This window comes from Ammospiza nelsoni, chromosome 4, assembly GCF_027579445.1.
Source record: "Ammospiza nelsoni isolate bAmmNel1 chromosome 4, bAmmNel1.pri, whole genome shotgun sequence".
NCBI lineage: Eukaryota > Metazoa > Chordata > Aves > Passeriformes > Passerellidae > Ammospiza > Ammospiza nelsoni.
Genome location: NC_080636.1, coordinates 9,386,257 through 9,405,720, shown reverse-complemented (window position 1 = coordinate 9,405,720; position 19,464 = coordinate 9,386,257). Strand labels below are relative to the sequence as shown.

The following is a 19,464-nucleotide window of genomic DNA, read 5'->3' as shown; positions in this document are numbered from 1 at the left end:
GGGACCTTAAAAATCATCTAGTTCCAATCCCCAGGTGTACTTGTTGACTACTGAGTTCATAATACTGTTTATGTCCTTGATGAAATATATTAACCTCTTTTGATTAGGAATAGGAGGAGAGAAAATAGTGGAAAACTGCTTGGTTGGAATATTTGAGTTAGTTTCTTTGGTATTTAACTGGAGATAGAAGATCACCTTTCCCCAGTCCAGCCTGCAGGGGTAGGTGCCTTCCCTTTTTGATAAGAAGCAACCCTACCAGCCCTTAGGGAACAGTCAGCTACAATCAGCAGAAACATTAGCACACCTACAAATATCTCCAATCACTTACATTCTTTTGTACAAAGCTTTATGGAAAACAAAAAGCATATTTCTGTCTCAGAAATGAGCTGCAAATGTTGAAGGATTTATTGGATGAATAGTTACTAAAGTTTAAAAAAATACCTAACTTTTATCAGATAAATTTCAAAAATTGGGGGTGAAAGCTTCTATCAGATACAGAGACAAAGTAGATTTTAAAGTCCATTGAATAAATGTTTTCCAATTTTTTTCCCAAGCTGAAATCTGGCAAGTGAAATCTGTTTTAAAAGTACTACATTTTGAATTCTCAATTTACATGCATCTCCTATGCATTTTAGGGAGTGGGTTTACAATGGCTGAGCCATGTTCTGATCTGATGAGCAGATATACTTGACAATAACTGAGAGGATATCTTCTGATGACATCTTCTGATTATCTTTTTTGTGCAGATAAAATAAAAGGTTGAGTTTAGCTAGTCTATACAAACTTTTAGAACCTAATCCCAAATCTACAGATTTCAGTATAACAAGAAATATCACATATCTTTCTCTATCAATTAACATTGTGATAATTTTTTTTTTTTTTTGTTAATAAGGGGCATTTTAAGCACAAATTAACTTGGTTTCCAGATATATAACTGCAGTAGGAATCTGTTGTGCTGCTCCTTGATGATTTGCCAATTCTGCTGACAAATTGTTTGCTGTGTCATATTCCATTAGACTTGTCAGTTCTCAGTGGGGTCACTACTGGAGTACTTCCCTTTTAAACTGAGAAACACTTAGGAAAAGTATTTAGCTTAGAAATAGATGTGTTTCAATGCCAATTGTGCTAGAAAACATGAGTAAAATTTATTTTTATTTTCAAATTTAGAAATTGTTCAAAACTCCATGGACTAGGTAATTTAATATGCTGACCATAGAGTCCCTACTCTGCAAAAGAGGGTTGATCTGTTTCAGTGAGTTAGCAAAAATCCAGTTACTGTGTAGCTAAAGTGGTATGGCAGTTTATCCAAATTAGAGGTTAAATCACTGTTATCAAGTGCATAGAAAGCACCCCATCTTCCCTTAACCCACTAGTTTAGGTGTGTCAATCTTTTAAACAGATGAGAGATTAAAATGCAACAGGTTTCAAACCATGTTCGATTAGATCTGTACTGAAATGCTGCACTGATTCAAGCTCTGAGAAAAGATGCAAGAAAGCAATGGAGTAGAAGGCTGTAAGTGTCAAATCTTAATTGAAGGTGTTTTAGAGGAAAAGAAATGGCACTGGATCTGACAGCCTGAGGGGCAGGAGGCTGCTGCTGCTGTTCCATACCCCCAAGTCCAAGCAAAGATGAGGATATATTCCCAGCTGGCACACACACGGAGCACACACTTACACCAGATATACATCCAGTTGTCCACGCAGATCACAGACACTCAGAGCCCTCCCATGAACACAAACAGCACCAGGGGCCTCATTCTGTCCTCTTCTCTGGCTGGACAGAATGGAAGACGACTACTAGTGATAGTGCACACACCCATATCTATACATGCACTCATAATAGAGAGCCCATTGCCAGGAAAGAGCTGGAGAGGAAACTTGATAAGAGGACAGGACAAATGGTGTTCATCCAGCATAGAACACAACCAGACAAGCAAACTATTTACTTGTGACTGGCCCTTTTATCCCCTATGTCTCTAATTCTCCTTTATCATCTAAACTCCTCACTTGTCTTCCTGATGGTTTCTCCCCTAAAGAGAAACCATGTCATCTAAGTCCTTTGCTGTCCCAAATTCCTTTTCCTTTATGCCTTATAATTTGCTTTACATACCTAGACAGCAATCCGCAGCATTACACAGAAAGATGATTTTTCCTTGTGAATCCTTGTTTTGAGCTCCTACTTGCTACTGTACACCCCTGTGTTTCTCTGGACCTTTGAGGGTCTGATTGCCCTGTGGTGGGCCTGGGTAGGTCTCTTGGGGTGTTATTTGGGCTAGAATTGTTCTTCCAGTGTCTCTCTGAGCTCTTCTGTGGGTGTGAAGATAAAGTTTATCACATAACCCAGCAGGTTATGTGACTTGGAGGGTTTTGCTTCATAAAACAGCATCATAAGGCTGAATTGTACATTAAGTCCTCATGTTTCACAATAATGAGTTCCAGTATTTGTCCAGAAGTGAATAGGAGAAGCAACACAATAAAAAATGATGCATTTTCAAGAGCATGATTAAAAGACCACCAGTAAGAGAAGGATTTTTATGAAACCATGTATTGCTGACTCAAAATTTTTTTTCAGCTAGAAAGACTCCATCAGATATAATGAGGTGCTAATTGTTTCAGTCTGGAAAAAAAACCCCAAATTCAAATGACAACAAAAGAAAATCTTTCCAATAAACTTATATTCTTATGTTTTAAATAAAGGTCAGACAAACTGCCTTGATCAGTGGTTGCTAATATTATGTCAGAGTAATAATTAAAATACTAGAAGCAAGCCTAATGTTCAATGGTCAGGATTTTTTTTTTGGAAATAAGGTGCTGGTTCAAATAATTTATAGAGGTTTAAGGGAATTGGCCCTGTTGTGAAAATATGAAAAATTCTGGTTAAAAATCAAAGCATATCAGAGCAGTGGAGCAGTTAATTATGCTTCTTATCATTGGGGAGGGTCAGAATTATGCTGATTTAGCTGACAAACAGAGGATTTTCCTGTACCCATCCCCATATTCTGTGTATGTTTGCAGAACACAGACACCTAAAAACCATTAGGCTGCTAAATTTTTATAGTATTGCATTCTTCATTGGGAAAAAAAAAGGTGGGAATTGTGTCATTTTAAAAAGAAAAAACTCACTCAGTTCCCTCCTCCTGGCCTTACACATCTTAGTTACAGGATTACTCAGTTATCTAGAAACCAGGGCTGTTTCCTCATCAAAGTCAGTGATATTTCATTGAAATATGAAATTTTATACAGTATTCAGAATTCATTCAGTAAATTCTATTGAATGTTGGTACCTGGCAGTAGCAAATAGTGTACACACTTTTACAGTACAGCAACAAATTATTTATTAAATTAATGTTTAAATGCCTAAAAAAAAAAAAATCAGGACAGGATGAAGATAAATCTGACTTTCAAGAGCTTTTGCAATTCTATCAGAATTAAATCCACAGATCTTGAAATGAAATATGCTTTCTCTGCAAGTACCTGTTTAAAATATTTTAAATTAAAGTCGTTTATTCTGGAGGAGTGAAGGGTTTTTGGCTGTTGGGTTTTGGGTTTTTTTGTTTGGTTGGTTGTTTTTATCTTCAGCAGTGGTTTCTTTTATCAATTTATAAAAAAATCAGAGCTGGAATTATCATTATTTGAGAAGGTACTTTATTAGCCAAATTAAAAAAAAATAGGCAAAACAAAAGTAACAGAATGAAGGCTGAGCGGGCCTTTGAAGGAGTTTTTATAAGTTTGTATACACATGTTATTACAGGCAAAAATTACTGTTCACAAGAATTTTGGTGTTGTAGTGGGAAGGTAGAATGATGCCAGAGCCCATTTGAAGTACCTGATTATGTTTCCATGTTCCTTGCTCCCTTCAAAATAATTGATTTTTTTTACAAAAAAACCCTAAATATTTCATCAAATAAGTCATATCATGTGAAAGCCATATCAAACACATTTGAAAAATTTATTTTTGATTTATGTTCTTTGTCAGCTTTGTTTGAATATAATGTTGTTCCTTTGTAAGCAGCTTAAGTTATTCCTTTAGACCATAAAGTACACTATAATTGAATAAAAGGAAGGTTAAAGAATATTACCCATTCATTAAAATAGTTGAGGTAGTTTTTAAATTCAGTTGTATGCAAGTATTAAAATACAAATATTAAATATACCTGCTTTGAAAACAGGTAGGAGTCAATACTGCAGGCCTCGGAACTTTGCTGGTTTTCAGCAAAAGCTCTTACAAGAACAGAAAACTCAGACATAGTGAACAGGAGCAGGACACCTTGAACACAGCCAGGCACATATAAAATGTTTCTCTTTAGGCAGCACTCAGATTCATTCCATGCCCTACCATGCACATGTACACACAGAACAGCTTTATTTGTACTATTGATAAAGTTTATAACCTATAGCAAAGGTTTTGTATGCTTCTGCAATTACTGATTGTACAACTTATCTAACATATTGTGGGCTAAAAACTCAAGTGCCCAATCCTCACAAATTCAAGCAGAGGGTTACATTATATGAAAATTCAGTTCCTTTGTCAATAGCGGATCTGCTCATTTGCAGGGCATTAAGTATGCTTGTAAGTATTTCCAGGGCACAGGGTCTGAGGATTCTTCCACATAAATTCAGAGTGTTCTCTAAAAAAAAAATCAAGGAAAGGTATTTTTAATAATTTCTAGAAAATTGGCAGTATGGAATTAAGTGTTTCTTTGACTCTTTCAGACATCAAAATTAATTCAGTACCTAATGCCAAATGTTTCTGGAATTGATTTTCAGGCACAGGAAGAGGATTAATAGATTTTGTATTTTTTCAATTATTAAGATTGAGAATAACTGTACAGATCTGCTTGCTGCCTCTGGGCACATGCAATGTGAAAAAATTATTACTGAGGAACTTACTGCCACATTCCTACCAAGATCTTTAAAAATACCTTTTGTGAATGCAAGGATTCTCAGTTTCAGTGGAAGTCACTGTAACAACGATTTGTAAAGACAACTCTCTTTTATTTTCAGATTCACGGCCTCTACCAGATGTAGCCCTGACGGGGAAGTGCACCCGAGAATGTGATGAATACGGCCACTCAGACTCCTGCTGGATGCCAGTCCGCACTTCTCCGGAGAGAAAGCAGAAGAGCCAGCCAAAACTCTCCACTTTCATGCCTGTCGATGAACGGGGCAGTCAGGAAAAGCTGGCCAATGGAGAAGCCTCCCTCATGGGTGACCGCAACAGAAACCTCCTTAACAAAAAGTTGACCTCATCTTATGAGACCTTCAGCGCAGCTAGTTTCAGCAAAAATGAAGAAGGCAACCCAGAGGATATCCCCCTCACACAGACAGGGGAATACAAGCCATCTCCTGTCAATACTCTAACTAGAAGAGAAGTTTACCTGTAGGTTAAAACAGCAGCGACAAAGTTCTTTCATAATATAAGAAAGAAATGGGGCAAAAGTCTTAAAATCACAACAATTTTAAGAAAAAATGTGAAACAATAAAGAGGGGGCCACCAAAGAGACAAAAGATCTGCCTGCCACTTCTGCCTCCATAGCAGGCATGTAATTATACTGTCTGCCTGACTATACTGTACAATGTAGAAAACATTGCTGTTACTTGCATGTCTAATTCCCCCTTGCTGATTTTTTATTTTCCTAGATCTATGGTTGCAAATTCCTCCCATAGTAGCAAGCTTGATTAAAAAAAGAACACGACACACTGTTGTTTCCCTCCTGCAGAAGCATGAATTAAGCCACTCATTTTGTTTGTTTGTCATCTGGCTTGTTGAGGATAACAGGTCAGGGAAAATGTATTCGAAACATACCATCTGAATATTGCTGATCCCCATCAGGGACAATCCTTCAGAAACCATAAAGATATAGGATAAATATAAAGGAATAATCATTAATAGGCACTTTGTGAAGACCACAGCTTTAATATTCTCACCTCTCATCTGAGGCTGGAAGAAACAGAAATATGTTCAGCCTGAGACTGCAGTCAAAAACATGGCATACTTTCCCGTGATTCATGGACTCTGGTTCTGTTTTATCCATTGAACAAACCTGTCTTGCTGTGTCTCTTTCTCTCTTTCTCTCTCGTTCTCTGTAATGATTATTTCAATGTAAACACAATAACTAACACTTATACCATAGGATAGCAATGATAAACTGTTGAAATCATTATTTTGGGCAAGACTAACATTTAGCTGGGAAGATTGTAATTACAAAAAGGCCAAAGATCACACAATGGATCAGGGGAACTGCTAAGTATTGGGGCTTGACTTAGAAAATAAATGTATTCACAAAAAACCCACATGTACTCATAACACAACTTCAGTTACATTCTATGCAGCAGCACAGTCCACAAGCCCAGATGACAATTTTTTTTTCCAGTGTGGTTCAGTTGAATGCCCAAAGGAACTGATGCTTCTTTTGTAATGACATGATACATTGCAGCACATGCTGCATGTTATATGCTGCATATGCTAGTTCCAGGGAATTTTTAAGATTAAAATTAAAAAATAATAGTAGAAGAGAAGGCCGTGTTAGTGGGAATGCTTGATGGGAGGGAAAAAGGTGGACAATAGGATAATGCAGTAACAAGAGAACATTTCAACTCGGATAAAAAAAGCTTCTTTTCAAATTGCAAGGCATGGTTGCTAAGTCTGGTCATCAGTGTTGCAGCTTATCAACTGCTTCAATTATGTCAAAGATGATGATAATGAAAGCTTTCTTGAAACCAAGTGCATTAAAACCAAGAAACGTGCAATACTAAATGATATCAATACTCAGAACATTTAGCATTAGTAAAAAATGGTCTGATAAACAGTGGTATGATACCTAGGAAGTCAAGAGGAGTTAAAAGTAGTCCAAGCTACGATATGCAAGAGCTGTAACAATTATCATGGGGAGTGCATCATGAAAGGAAGAGGAAATGAAACAGGGTTTTGTGCAATAAAAGCAACAAAACATGCAGAACATCAACCAATTGCTTTGTAGTTGATGCTGTATTAATAATCACAGACTGAGCTCAGACATTCAGACAAAAGTGACAATCAAACAACACAGCAAGGACAGCTCAAGGACGGAGAAAGCATTCAGATCCCTGGCTGCTGAACTGGCACGAAGGCATGGCGAGATGGCTCTCTAGTAACTGTAGTCATAATGTAGCTTTGGGTAGTTTCTTGCTTTGAAGAATTGCATAGAAATAACCTTAAACAGCCTAAGGTAGAGGTTGGTAAATCAAAACAACTCATCACATTTATCTTTTGAATTCACTTGTCCATATAGTGGGTTGTGCCATTACTGGCCTTTTCATTCTCCTCTCTAAAGTTTACTTTCTTCAAGTAACATTAGTTTGTGTATAGCAGTTATGATGAACGGGCACATTTTAGAAAGAAAATATTAAAATCAAAGATTATTAACGATTGAACATTTTTATGTTTAATTATTTAAGTAATACGGGGAGATGCAAGCTAGTACTTTGTTATGAGACTGCATATAGCAGTTACTGCTTTGTATAATCTGTAAGTACCTGTTTAAAAATGCTTCTAAAAATGCTTATGTAATGTAAACACATTTTTCTTGCACGTTTCAACAGAATACACAATTGCATAACACAAATGTTCAACAGAACTTCCTTTAATAAGATTTTATTTAATATTACACACAAGAAAATAAATTAGGTAGCTGGGTTCCATATATTCTTAGACACTTTTTCTACAGGGGTAATAATACAGGTCATAATAGACCTTCAGATTAAATGGATCAGCAGTCATTCACCAATTTTTGCACCACGTAAGACAGTCATGAAATAATTTTCTTGTGTGCATCTCCTTAGATCTAAAATGTGTGAAAGAATTTTTTAAAAATTCTATCTACTGTAAGTATTCACAGTAATTCTTGTGGAACTAGCCACTATTAATATGCTGATTACTCTTCTGACCTGGCATGACATACAAATATATTTTGTGTTTGTATTTTTCCTCTTTATTTGAAATAGGTTAAATCTGGTGCCACTCCATAAATAGAGTGCTTTTGTATAAAAAATAAACAAATAAAGCTATAAAAAATAATTAGGGTGAATGCAAAATATGCAACTGTGCCTTTTATACCTATTATTATGGTAAAGTGGTAGTTGGGTTTGGACACTGAGGGGTAAGGGGCTATTCCCAACTTTTTTGAACCTGTACATTTACCTGTGTTTATTTTCTGAGAAATTATAAATAATATATTTAAAAGGAAGCCTTTTGCCAAACTCAGTTAATGGACCAGTCTTAAGCATTATTAACACAAGGCTGTGGTTTAAGTAGGTCTTGAGGATTTTTTAAATTACTATTTGTGTGGGCTTTGGGGTTGTTTTAATTTGTTTTTAATTTTGCTGCCTGGAAAAGTATGATCAGTCTATATGATAGTTATTTAGCAAGGTGTCACCAATTCATGTTGCCAGGAAAATTGACAATTTTTTAATAGCTTTTAGCCTTCATCAGATTTTATTTGTACTGTATAGAAATCATTTTTTTCTTTCCTTCCATGGGAAACTCAAATGAGCTTTGCATGTATTTTACATTAGGGCACCTTTATAGATTGATGCGTTAATATATAACTTTATATGTATTAGAAAGTTCAATAGCTTTGGTCTAAAATCTAAGGCTTAATCCAGATCTCAGACCCACTATGTTTATTGAATATGGTTTCTGACTGGCCTGCTGCCTGAGTTTCAGGAAAAAAAATTAAACATTATTTTTATGTGGGGGAAAAACTTAAATGGGATTGAAATGATTGGCTGAAAGGCTACCCTAGAAGTTGTCAAGCAGAAAAATCATGAATCGGGATAAAGATCTTGCCATAAATCCAGCCATCACACAACACTTGTAAGGAAGTTAAACAATTAAATATTTTTCTTTCTGTTTCACTGGTGATAAATATACAGAGTTTCCTTAAGAAAAGAAGCAGATGATAAAGCAATAGAAATGAAAGCCCACCAGTTAAGTTGTATTATTAACTGAGAGAGCATAAGCACTAGGAAGAAGACAACATTCACCAGCTACCTGGGGTATGCTTTCAGACAACTTTTCCTAAATTTTAAAGCACTTGCATTCAGTGTGGTACGATCTGTTTGTAATAATAATCATTGACTATTGTTCTGCAACTTGGATGTTGATAGTGAAGCAGAGAACAATTTATCATTGTTTATTATGAGTCACTATGCACGCAACTATGCTAAACATGGCAAAATGTATTAAACGCTAGTCCACCTCTATTTATGAAATATTTACATAATTTAATTTGCTTTTGTACAGTTTTATGTAAATAAATTGCTTGTCATTTTTGTCTCTGCAAATTAAAATATAACATGTTCAACTGGTTGCCCATTTGCCAGTTTACTTTCTTGGACAGTCTGTTCCAATTTCACTAGATTAAATCACATGCTAGTTTCAATATTTAATGGTATTTTGAATAGCAATGACACTGCCTTAGTAACTGGCCACAGATTCAGCTGCAGAGATGGCTGAGGTTTTACCTGTCTTCTGAGTGAAGTTCGATAGACCTGAGGTTGCTGTCACCCTGGACAGCACACAGCTATTTGCACAGCAGAGAGTACTCGTAACCTGAACAGTTGTTTCTGATTACTGATCAAAAGGGCATATTTTAAAAGTGTGTTCAAAACCTTCCTATTAAGTGGAATAACAAGCCTTTAGTAAAAGTCCATATATTTCCATTATAGATTGGCAATTTTTCTTATTATCAACAAGGATGCTATATTTTCCAAGAAGTTTAGAACTGTTAGCACATCCTAAAATGTAAGTAGAGTATCTATATTGAGAAAAACAACACAATTAATGCAGAAATTCGGGGGAAAAAAAGAGAAACAAGAGCCTCCAGTTCTCTCTGGCTGTGAATCAAATTATCCATCTCAGCATAACTGTAAATCAAGAACAAATCCTCCTCAAGAAGGAACATCTAAGTAGAAAGAGTTTATTCCTTAGCTGTCTGGATCACACATAGCTTTTTTTGTCTTTGTTTGCTTGTTTGTTTTGAAAGAGCAGGCTCCAAAACAGCCATTAAATTGGGATTTGCATCAGTTATAATATGTGAAAAAAGTGTTTGTGGGGAGAGGGATCAAAGGTCGACACTCCTTTCACCACTCTCTATTATGCAAAATAACGAATTACTACAGAGGCCTTGGAAACCATTGAATACAATTTCCCAGTAAACATCACAGAAAGAGCTATTTATATCCTTTTACCTTAGTTACAGATTAGGCTTGGGTTTTTGTGAATACAAACTGGCCAAAACTTTTTATAAAATAAACTTTACATTGCAAATTTCTTTCTCTGAATGTGCTTAAAGTTAACATTTTCTAGTCTGCTCTAATGAATGTGTCAAAGATTCTTCTTTCCACAAGCAGAACTCTGAATCTGCAAGCCTATGGGGGAAGTTTAGTTCACCACCTGACCCTGGATCTCTCACACTGCACTTGAATGAGCTACCCCTCCGCCTCTTTCAGCAGTAACAGTATTTTAATGAGTAACTTCAATCAAGCTTTCAAGTTTATTTTATACCAGCTGTAGCATGCAAGGCATGACCTTATGTTTGTTTGTCTTTTATCTGCATTTTCTTGTTTACCCACTGCATCCAGGAAGGTGATTACAGGAAGATAAAATAAATTTCCTGAGACACTAAGAGTGGTAAGAGAGGATGATATAAACTAGCAAAAGCAAACAATTTATGCTCCCCTTTAACCCTGGCTTCAGTTCTCCCTCCTGTGTTGCAGTAAACTGTAAATCTTATGCAGAGACTGAAATTAATAAATGTGACCTAGGCAGAAATAATTTCTTGTCTTTATTGAGCCTCCTGAGGGGAGTGTATAGAAGATGCTTAATAGTTCATAAATATGCAAATTATCTAGCCTTTGCTGCAAAGGAAAGCAGTGCTGCCATTAGATGAGAGTATTCCTTAGTAAAATCATAGGATTCTAGTCAGGCAGTTCTTACAGCTCTTTCTTCTGAAGCAAGTACATCTGGTTTAAAGGCTGAGATACACTTACCAAGAAACTGGGGGGCTGGAAATGCAAAATACCTGTTCTGTACTTGTGTGGAACAGCCTCTGGGAAAAAATAAAAGGGAACAAAGAACAGCAAATAGGTATAATGTAATTGGTACAGAACTGATAGAAATATATTCCTTTAAGACTTTCAAACTGATGTAAGGATTTGAAAATAGGGAGATATTAATGCATAATTTTTAGCTAACTGTGGTATGGTACTGTAATTTATAAGAAAGGATTCTTTTTAATTATAAGGCATGTGATTCTATTTAAGGTAATGCTTCTAAAGATTTAGGCAATGGTTAAAAAATGTTTGTATATTAGTATCCTTTTTTGTAAGCTTACTAAAGAAAATTCCAGCAGGCTTCTACAGCATTCACTGAAGGAGAAGACAGTATTGGAATGACCAAATAGGCAAGGTATAGTTTTCATATTTCTATTCTATTTTCAGGATAACAACTAGCTTTTTCATGTTCATGTTATAATAATGAATGAAAAAAACCCCAATGCTTTTCAGCTGTGCTTTCAAGGATAAAACTGAGGGAACAAAGAAGCCAAGGTAGTATAAAAGCAGGTTTGTACCATGTTTACTACTGCCTTGGTAAATTCACACTCAGCAAAATGTAGTGTCATGAAGAGAGCAACTTAAATAACAATGAAATATTTAAGTTTTTTGCAATCTTGTCCACAGTCAGAGAAGAAAGAAAAGACTAGAACAAAAGAAAAAAAAATGGTGTGTCTTTTTACTACCTATTTCTCAAGGATTTCCAGCATCTATGGAATTCCCCAAATAGCAATATTGGATTCTACTATTTCCCATAAAATTGTGCACTTTTACTTTTTCCGAAGGTACTTGCAGGTTTTATAACTCGTAGTAAGCCTAGCTGGGGAAAATCATCTTCCTGTGTTTTTCTTCTTACATAGTAACTGTGTTACATGATTCCAGAAAATGAAGCTGATTCTAACTGTGGCAAGGTTATGGCATCAGTAGTTTGTTGGAAGTTAATTGAATATATATTTGATAAGACAAGTAGAAGTGAAGAAATCGGAGGAAGATATTTTCTGAAAAGATCCACAAACTGCTGCACATGCTGTAATGGTTCATTATTTAGGCATGATTAGAGGAGAAGAGGTGAAAAAATTCACAAGCAAAAGTGGAAGAAGGATAAAAAAAGTTACAGATGGACAACTTGGCTAATTGTGTGTTTGTATGTGTGTGTATGTACACCTCTTTCTTTTGAAGTAGATTTTAGGATTCCAGAAAATTATTTGTCATTATCTAATGATTCCAATCCAGAATATTGGAAAATCTTGACCTTCAGTAGGAGGTCCTGTATTTATTTTAAGCTTTAGCAAGACAGAACAAAATACATAAATTAGCAACTACCATTTAGTCTGGCGGTGTATAGTGACCACAGGGTCAGACAACTGGATAATTGTTGCACCTACTTCAGCTTCTCTCCGGTTTCCTATCTTACATAAGCTGCTAGAACAAAAGTCAGAGAATTTTTTTTTTAATTTACATCTCCTCTTGCTGACAGTACCTAGAATCAGCTTGGCACCTATCTAGCTTTTCTCCACCTTGTGCTGGACTAGAGGAGAGCCCTGGAACAAGAGGTGATTTCATATTCCTTTTCAGTCTGACCTCTGAGCATCTGGCAGGCATCATGTTTCCACCCTTATCTTTAGGAGCATAAAATTATGGCAGACTCACTCACACATAACTTCATGTTTGAATATTAAAAGTGGTAGAGCAAGAAGCCTGCCTTGAATTTAGAATATTGTGCTGCTGTGGTGAAAAAAGAAAAATATCCTGAATTCCAGAGAGGATTGAAATACTGCTCTGTGTGATAAAGAACCAACCACAGGGTACAACCCTACAGTAACAGCCTGTACATTTCTACTTACTCTAATTTGGGCCTTATGTAGAGTTGTAAGAAAAATGCACAAATGCTCCAGGTCCCTCTGAAGTACAGTGCTTTATATATGTGAGAAAGAAGGAATCATCTTTTGCCCAACCCTAGTAAGTTAAGCCTGTTTCCAATTAGTGTGGATCCCCTGATGAATATTCTGATTATGTTTATGCATCATCAGTGAAATGATGATGGCTAATTAATGATACATATAGTGTGACATGCTCATTTAGGAGGGCATAGAATTAATAGAGGGGACATGATGAAAATGTACTGGCTGGAGAACAAGGTTTTTGTACTGTAGCTTCTATAAGGTGCTATAATGTATTGGCTACAAATATTACTAAATATTAATATAAAAGTTAAATATAATTTTTCAATTCCAAAGAAAATTCAGCTAATCAGAATGAACATTCAGAAACAATTAAGGGTGAGAATTTGGCTTGTCATGGACTGGGGTCACATCTGAAAGTTACAGAATATTGTCTTCTGCACTGAATGACTGCAGATAAAATAAACTTAATAACACTTAGAAAAAATACACCCAGTCTTTCCTTACACAGTGATGGAATTCCAGAAGTTTCCTGTTCAGTGTCACTCAAAAAAGAAAACAACAGCAACAAAAAAAAAAACCCAGAATGAAGGCTTAGAATTAAGGAAGGGCTGTCGAACAGAATAAATTCTTTTGTTTAAATAAAGATGCTGGTCCATGATTCAGATTTTTCACAGTTCTGACTTTTCCTTGCTAAATAGATAAGAATACAAATACTAGAATATATAGTGATTAGGGTGATCAAAATTATGCATTAAATAAGGTAGGATTCTTCAGCCTCAGTTCAGAAGAGAACTGAGAGGTTTGACAGTGATATATAGTTTTGCTTAATAAATCATCTATGAGGCATCATTAGAAATTATGATGCACTGGATTCAAGATGTATGGAAGTGTGTTTCCTCACACTGAATCAAAAAATAACTTTTTGTCAGAGATCACTTTTTGGGATGCACTCATGAATGTGGCTCACATAAATAATAAAATAAATCCCAGAATATTTCTAGTGTCATTCTTTTTATGAAGGATGTAAGAATAACATAATAATAACATATCTCTGTTTCTGCCACTCTACTACCAAAACAAATGTACTAACCACTACTGCAAACAGAATATTGTGTTGAAAGTCCCCTTATCTCTCTAAAAAAACTCTAAACCAAACACACACCAAAACAAAATTAACAGAAACTTCAGCCCTCAACACCACTATTTTGTTAGCTAAGAAAGTAAAAATTGTGCTTCAGGAAGTTTTTTCCGATAGTCAATGCTTGTGATGGTGTTTTTCCAGGAGAGTGAGAAAAAGTAATTTATGCCTAACCACAATTACTCCTTGGAAATCTACAGCTGCAAGTCTTCTAGTGAGAAAACTTTCCAGAGAAAAAAAATAGAAAATGGGGGAGAAAAAGTTGTTTTATTTTTTTAATCCAGTTTGTAAGAAATTTACCAATTAGGCTCCAAAACTCTGTGCCTCAGGGAACACACGGCTGAAGTCACAGAATTATGTAGGTTACACGCCCTAAAACAGAGTGTTGCAGGACTTATTGGACATGTGAACAAACACAAGTTTTAGAGACAGTAATTTATTTAACTCAGTGTCAGGTGTTTGCCTTGTGCACTCCTGATTGTGGAGATTCATATAGACAAAATGGATGGCCAAGCAAACCAAAAGCATTTACAAACAATTTTCTAAGAGTTTCTAATATTTCAAACTTTATAATTCTGAACACAAGTACAAACAGAAGGTAGTAAAAATAGTTGAAGTATACAGTAATATGTGAGGTCTTATCAGATGATGTTTGTGATGTTTGAAATGTATGGATAAGTCTGTTTTGTCAAATATGACGCCTAAAATATTTATCATCAGTGATGTAAGAACTTCTGCTGTGTCTTCTGATATTAATGAAAAGACACAACGCTGTTTTGCCCCCAAAGACATCTAAAAAAAAGTGTTTCTTCACTTTCACATTCAATTAGAGAAAACAACTGTGTCTTCATAGGACTTCATTTTGGAGTCATTAGGACCTGTGCAGGTCAATCTACAATGATTTGAGATCAACAAAACTTTTTTCTAATTTTTAAATTTTAATTAAAACCTAGATTGACACTCATGAAGCTAACATCATAGCAAACATTTCACTGAGTAGAAGTTAGTATTATTTTAGTTTAAATCATGCAGCAGTTTTTCAAAACACATTCTCATATAACATAGCAGGAAATAAGATTCTTGTGTGAAGGTACATTCATTTTTTTTACAATTATATTCTTTTAGGAATTATTCAGAATACCAGTGGTGTTCATCATATATATAAAGATCACTGTTTGACAGCAATGGTGCTGCAACTTCTTCAAATTCCAGAACACTTAAAACTCTGGCTTACAGTACAAAATACTCCTTACACCCCATGCAAAACCTGGGAAGTATATACTGTTTAACCTTTTAAAATGGGAAATGAATAAAAGATAGAATTTACACAAAATTGCATTAGCCTTGAGGAAAGTGCATTCTGGGTACTGAAAATTGAGAAACCCGAAATTTTGATTAGGCTTAATTAACTATGTAGCTGAAAGGCTAGAAAGAAATGTCGTTATGAAAGTGATAAAAGTGAATTAATAAAAGGATACAATATATTAATAAAAGGAGACAAATATAACTCTATTACTTTTCTTTTTGCTTTTCCTAAACATGGTGAGAACTAGTGCTAAAAGAAAACTACCACAGAAGTTTACCTCTGGATGAAATCAAACTTTTTTTTTCTCCAACTAGATCTCTCAAATTTCTCAGTGTTTCAAGCTTTTTGTACTATCATCAGTAATGTCATTAAGTGCCAAATCTGCCATATCTGTAAAGAGATAAATTCTGATATTTTTCTCCTCATGCAAACGAGAAGGTTACTTTCTATCTCGAATGATGTTGCTACTGTAAAAAAAGCAGCACAGTGCAGAGATGATAACCAAGTTATCCTGCATGGAACTGCTATGTTACTCAAATAATTCAGAACTAGTTCCTTTATTTTCACATAGCTTGATAAAAGGTTCGTTTGCAATACATGAAGCAGGGCTCTGGGCTGTGGTGCATTCTACACAAGATTAGACAGCAGAACCTAACTCTTGACTCTCTAAACCTGAGGAATTTACAGTGCACTGTCTGACATGGAGGAGACATACTCCAACTCCAAAGATGTATTACCACCTTTGTGGGAGTATTGATTTTCTGTAGAAAAAGCCAGGATCAGATATCATGCCTCAATGAGAGATCTCTGCCTCTGAGCACTCGAAAGCAGTCATTGCAGGTTCTTACAGCTTCTACCCTTTGTTTTCACACTAGAACAGTAGAAAGGAAAAGAATCAAATATGGCTAAAGATATTTATTTGTAATCATTGAATCTGGCTGCCACTTATTTTAGAATATTTCAAATTCTTACTAGAGTATTTTTAATATGGAAAATCTGTAAATATAAGATGTGACAAGTTATACAATTTTTCATGCCCTACTCCTGAGAAAAGCGAATTATCCTTTAGTTATAGAAAAATAATCTTTTTGCTGCATCGAATATATATATATATAAAAAATAACTACTGAAATTCCCTTTCAGTCTACCCATGCAATTGGAATTGATCTGCATAAGGACAAATCTGAATGGAATTTTTCCTGGTATACTTAAATTACAACCAGGAAAACTGAGGAAGCCTTCTGAATATTTTAATTTTTTTTTTTATAAATTCCATCCCCTACTGGATATCCAGATTCTAGTGCATTCTAATATAGACTTGGTTGGAATGTTAAAAATTTAAAATGTTGCAAATCTCTTTTCTTGAAGAAGAAATCTTTTAAGACTGAATTGCACTGATTTCAGAGCTACAAAGGATCTGCCCAAATGCATGATTTTATTATAATTGTGACAAATAGCTGTGTATAATTTAACTGTTTATAGATATACAACATTCTTACCCCAATTACACTAAATATCCCCCAGAATACCTTTGTTTAAGATGCAAAGGAAAGCAGTCTTCGTTTGACAGGTTTTTGTCCATTTTTTCCTCTTCAAACTTTCCCAGAAACTTCTATTTTCTCTTGTTGACCTAAAAGTCATTACAGAGCATTTACCCTCTTGCTCTCAATAGTACTTAAAGACTTAAAAAAGTTTTTCCTGGGGAGAAAAAGGAGCAATCAGTGTTGGATTAACACAGCAAAGGTTGGACATACATGACAGCAGTATCTCAAGCCTCCCCTTGCTCCACCTTCCCAATCCACAAGTGACCCAAGAGCAGCAGCAATTTATTTCAAAGAGAAAGTCTGAGATTTAAAACCTGTCCTGAGAAATTATAATACTTTCCAGTGCCTATTGAAACCAACAATGCTTATAGAGATGCTATTTGGAGATTATAAAAACATGTATTTTAAACTGGAGTGGCATGGAGGTTTGTTGACCAAATCCTCAGCTGCAATAAATCAGCACGTAATCTATACAGGAGAAATCCATTCTCCCAAGTGCCCTTTTTGGTTTACATGATGATATTGCCATAGCTTATATTGAATAGCTAGTTAATCACAAAAAATTGCAAACTATAGAGTATGGCCCCAGTTTTTTTAGGAAATTTATTAGAGGCTTGTGTAGCTGATGTTTTCAACAGCAATTTTGGATTTAGACCATAGGGCCCTCCTTTGGAGACCTGAAGACAGAGCTATTGAGAACAGCTTTTCCAGCAGCCTGGTCAACCTGGTGAGTAGAGCTCTAATCTAGGAGCTGATTATGGAAGGAAATGAAAACCCACAGTCAAGCAAAGAAGTAGTGGGTAGGTGGCAGATACAGGAGAGAACTCCAGAGTAATAAGAGAAGGTGAAAGGAGGTCCATCTCAAGTATGTTATATGAACAGAAAGGCACACAGCCAGGGAAACAAAGAGCAAAGACTGAAACTGTGCATCTGTTTGCATATCTACATACCTTACATCATTTTGATTACTCAGCTGTAGTGGGACAACTCATACGAATAGGTTATTGCAAGAATGCATGGATACACGTTCTTCAGGGAAGACATATCAAGAAGAAAACAAAGGGGGTAAGGGACGGGTGAAGGAGTAGCTCAGCAAGCCCTTCTGTGAGACACACAACAGTTTGTCTGAGAGTTTACAACTCAGGATCAAGGGAGAGGCCAGTAAAGGAGACCCGGTGGTAGGGGTTTGTTACAGTTCACCTGATCAGGGTGGGGACATGAATGAAGCTATTTTGTAATAAGGAATTCTGAGTGGCAGACCCCAGCTCTCATAAGGGAGTACTTTGGCATTTTCTGGTAGGTCACCATGACAGGATTTTTGTCAGGGGTAACTTGTTGATGTAAATACTGATACCAACCAGGGGTTAAGTACATCTGGATCAGCTGCTCAGAAACAAGTAGGAACCAGCTGAGGACATGTAACTCAATGTCTTGGAGCAATGTCAAAGGTAACTTTGACTGGAACAACCAGGAATTAGTGGAGTTCAAGATCCCAAGGAGAATGAAGGAGATAAGCAGAGTCTACAGTCTGCACTTAAGGAAAGCATCTTCCATCTTATTCAGGGAACAGGTATATAGGATCATGTGGAGGAGGTATTTTAAAGGGCAAAGATGATCAAGAAGGTTGTGAAAGACACCAGTTAAACACAATAATAGTCCATCCTGAGTCCCAGGAGAACAAGCAAGTGTCTCAGATGGCCAGTCTGACTAAACAGAGAGCTCATGGTGGAATTCAAACAAAAAAAACAAACAAAGGGCAGTGTACAGGATTGAGAAGAGGTTACTAAAGAGAAATATAGAAGCATTATTTAGCCATGCAGGGATGTTGTTAGGTGAGCTGCAGCTGTCTTGGAAACCTGTTAGGGATGACAAAGGCAACAAGAATTGCTTCTAGCACTGCAGTAGTATGCAAGTATAGTTAGTGTTGGAGGGAGTCGGAGATTTAGTGACAGCAGATGTGTAAGGAGGAGGTGCTCAATGCCACCTTTGTCTCAGTCTTTGCTGAGAATTTCTCACACACACCTGTGCTGTGGAAGGATTCAGAAAGAAGGACAGAAAATACTGCATGAGAATAAAGATATGTTTGCTTCAGACAACGAAACCCATGAAAATCCAAGTGATCAGATGAGCTGAGTCCAAGGGTACCAACAGAGGTGGCCAACGTCCTTGGATGGCTGATGTCAGTCATCTTTGACAGGTCATGGAAATCTGAGAACTGGAGAAAGGAAAATATAGTCATATTCAAGACATATTAAGTTATATTATTCAAGAGAAAATAAGTCATATTCAAGATGACCAGTGTGTCAATTACAGAAAACTACAGACCAATGAGATTAATATTTTGCCTGGGAAAAATCAAGAAGGAAGTCTTCCTGAAATATAATTCTGGGCATATGAAGAACAAAGTGCTTGGGAAGAGTCAATACTTACCAAGTGTAAACGATTCTTTGAGAAACCTCTTTGTCTGCTTTGTTAAAA

General features: G+C 35.9%; 1 protein-coding gene across 1 annotated transcript in view; it reads left to right on the top strand.

Annotated features, from left to right (window-relative positions):
- Window positions 1–9,351, top strand: part of PCDH7 (protocadherin 7) — a 263,328-nt gene extending 253,977 nt beyond the window's left edge. The window contains exon 4 of the mRNA XM_059470935.1: window positions 5,005–9,351. Coding sequence (XP_059326918.1) covers window positions 5,005–5,384 — 380 coding nt within the window. The 3' untranslated portion in view covers window positions 5,385–9,351. The remainder of the gene's footprint in view (window positions 1–5,004) is intronic.
- Window positions 9,352–19,464: the final 10,113 nt, after the last annotated feature.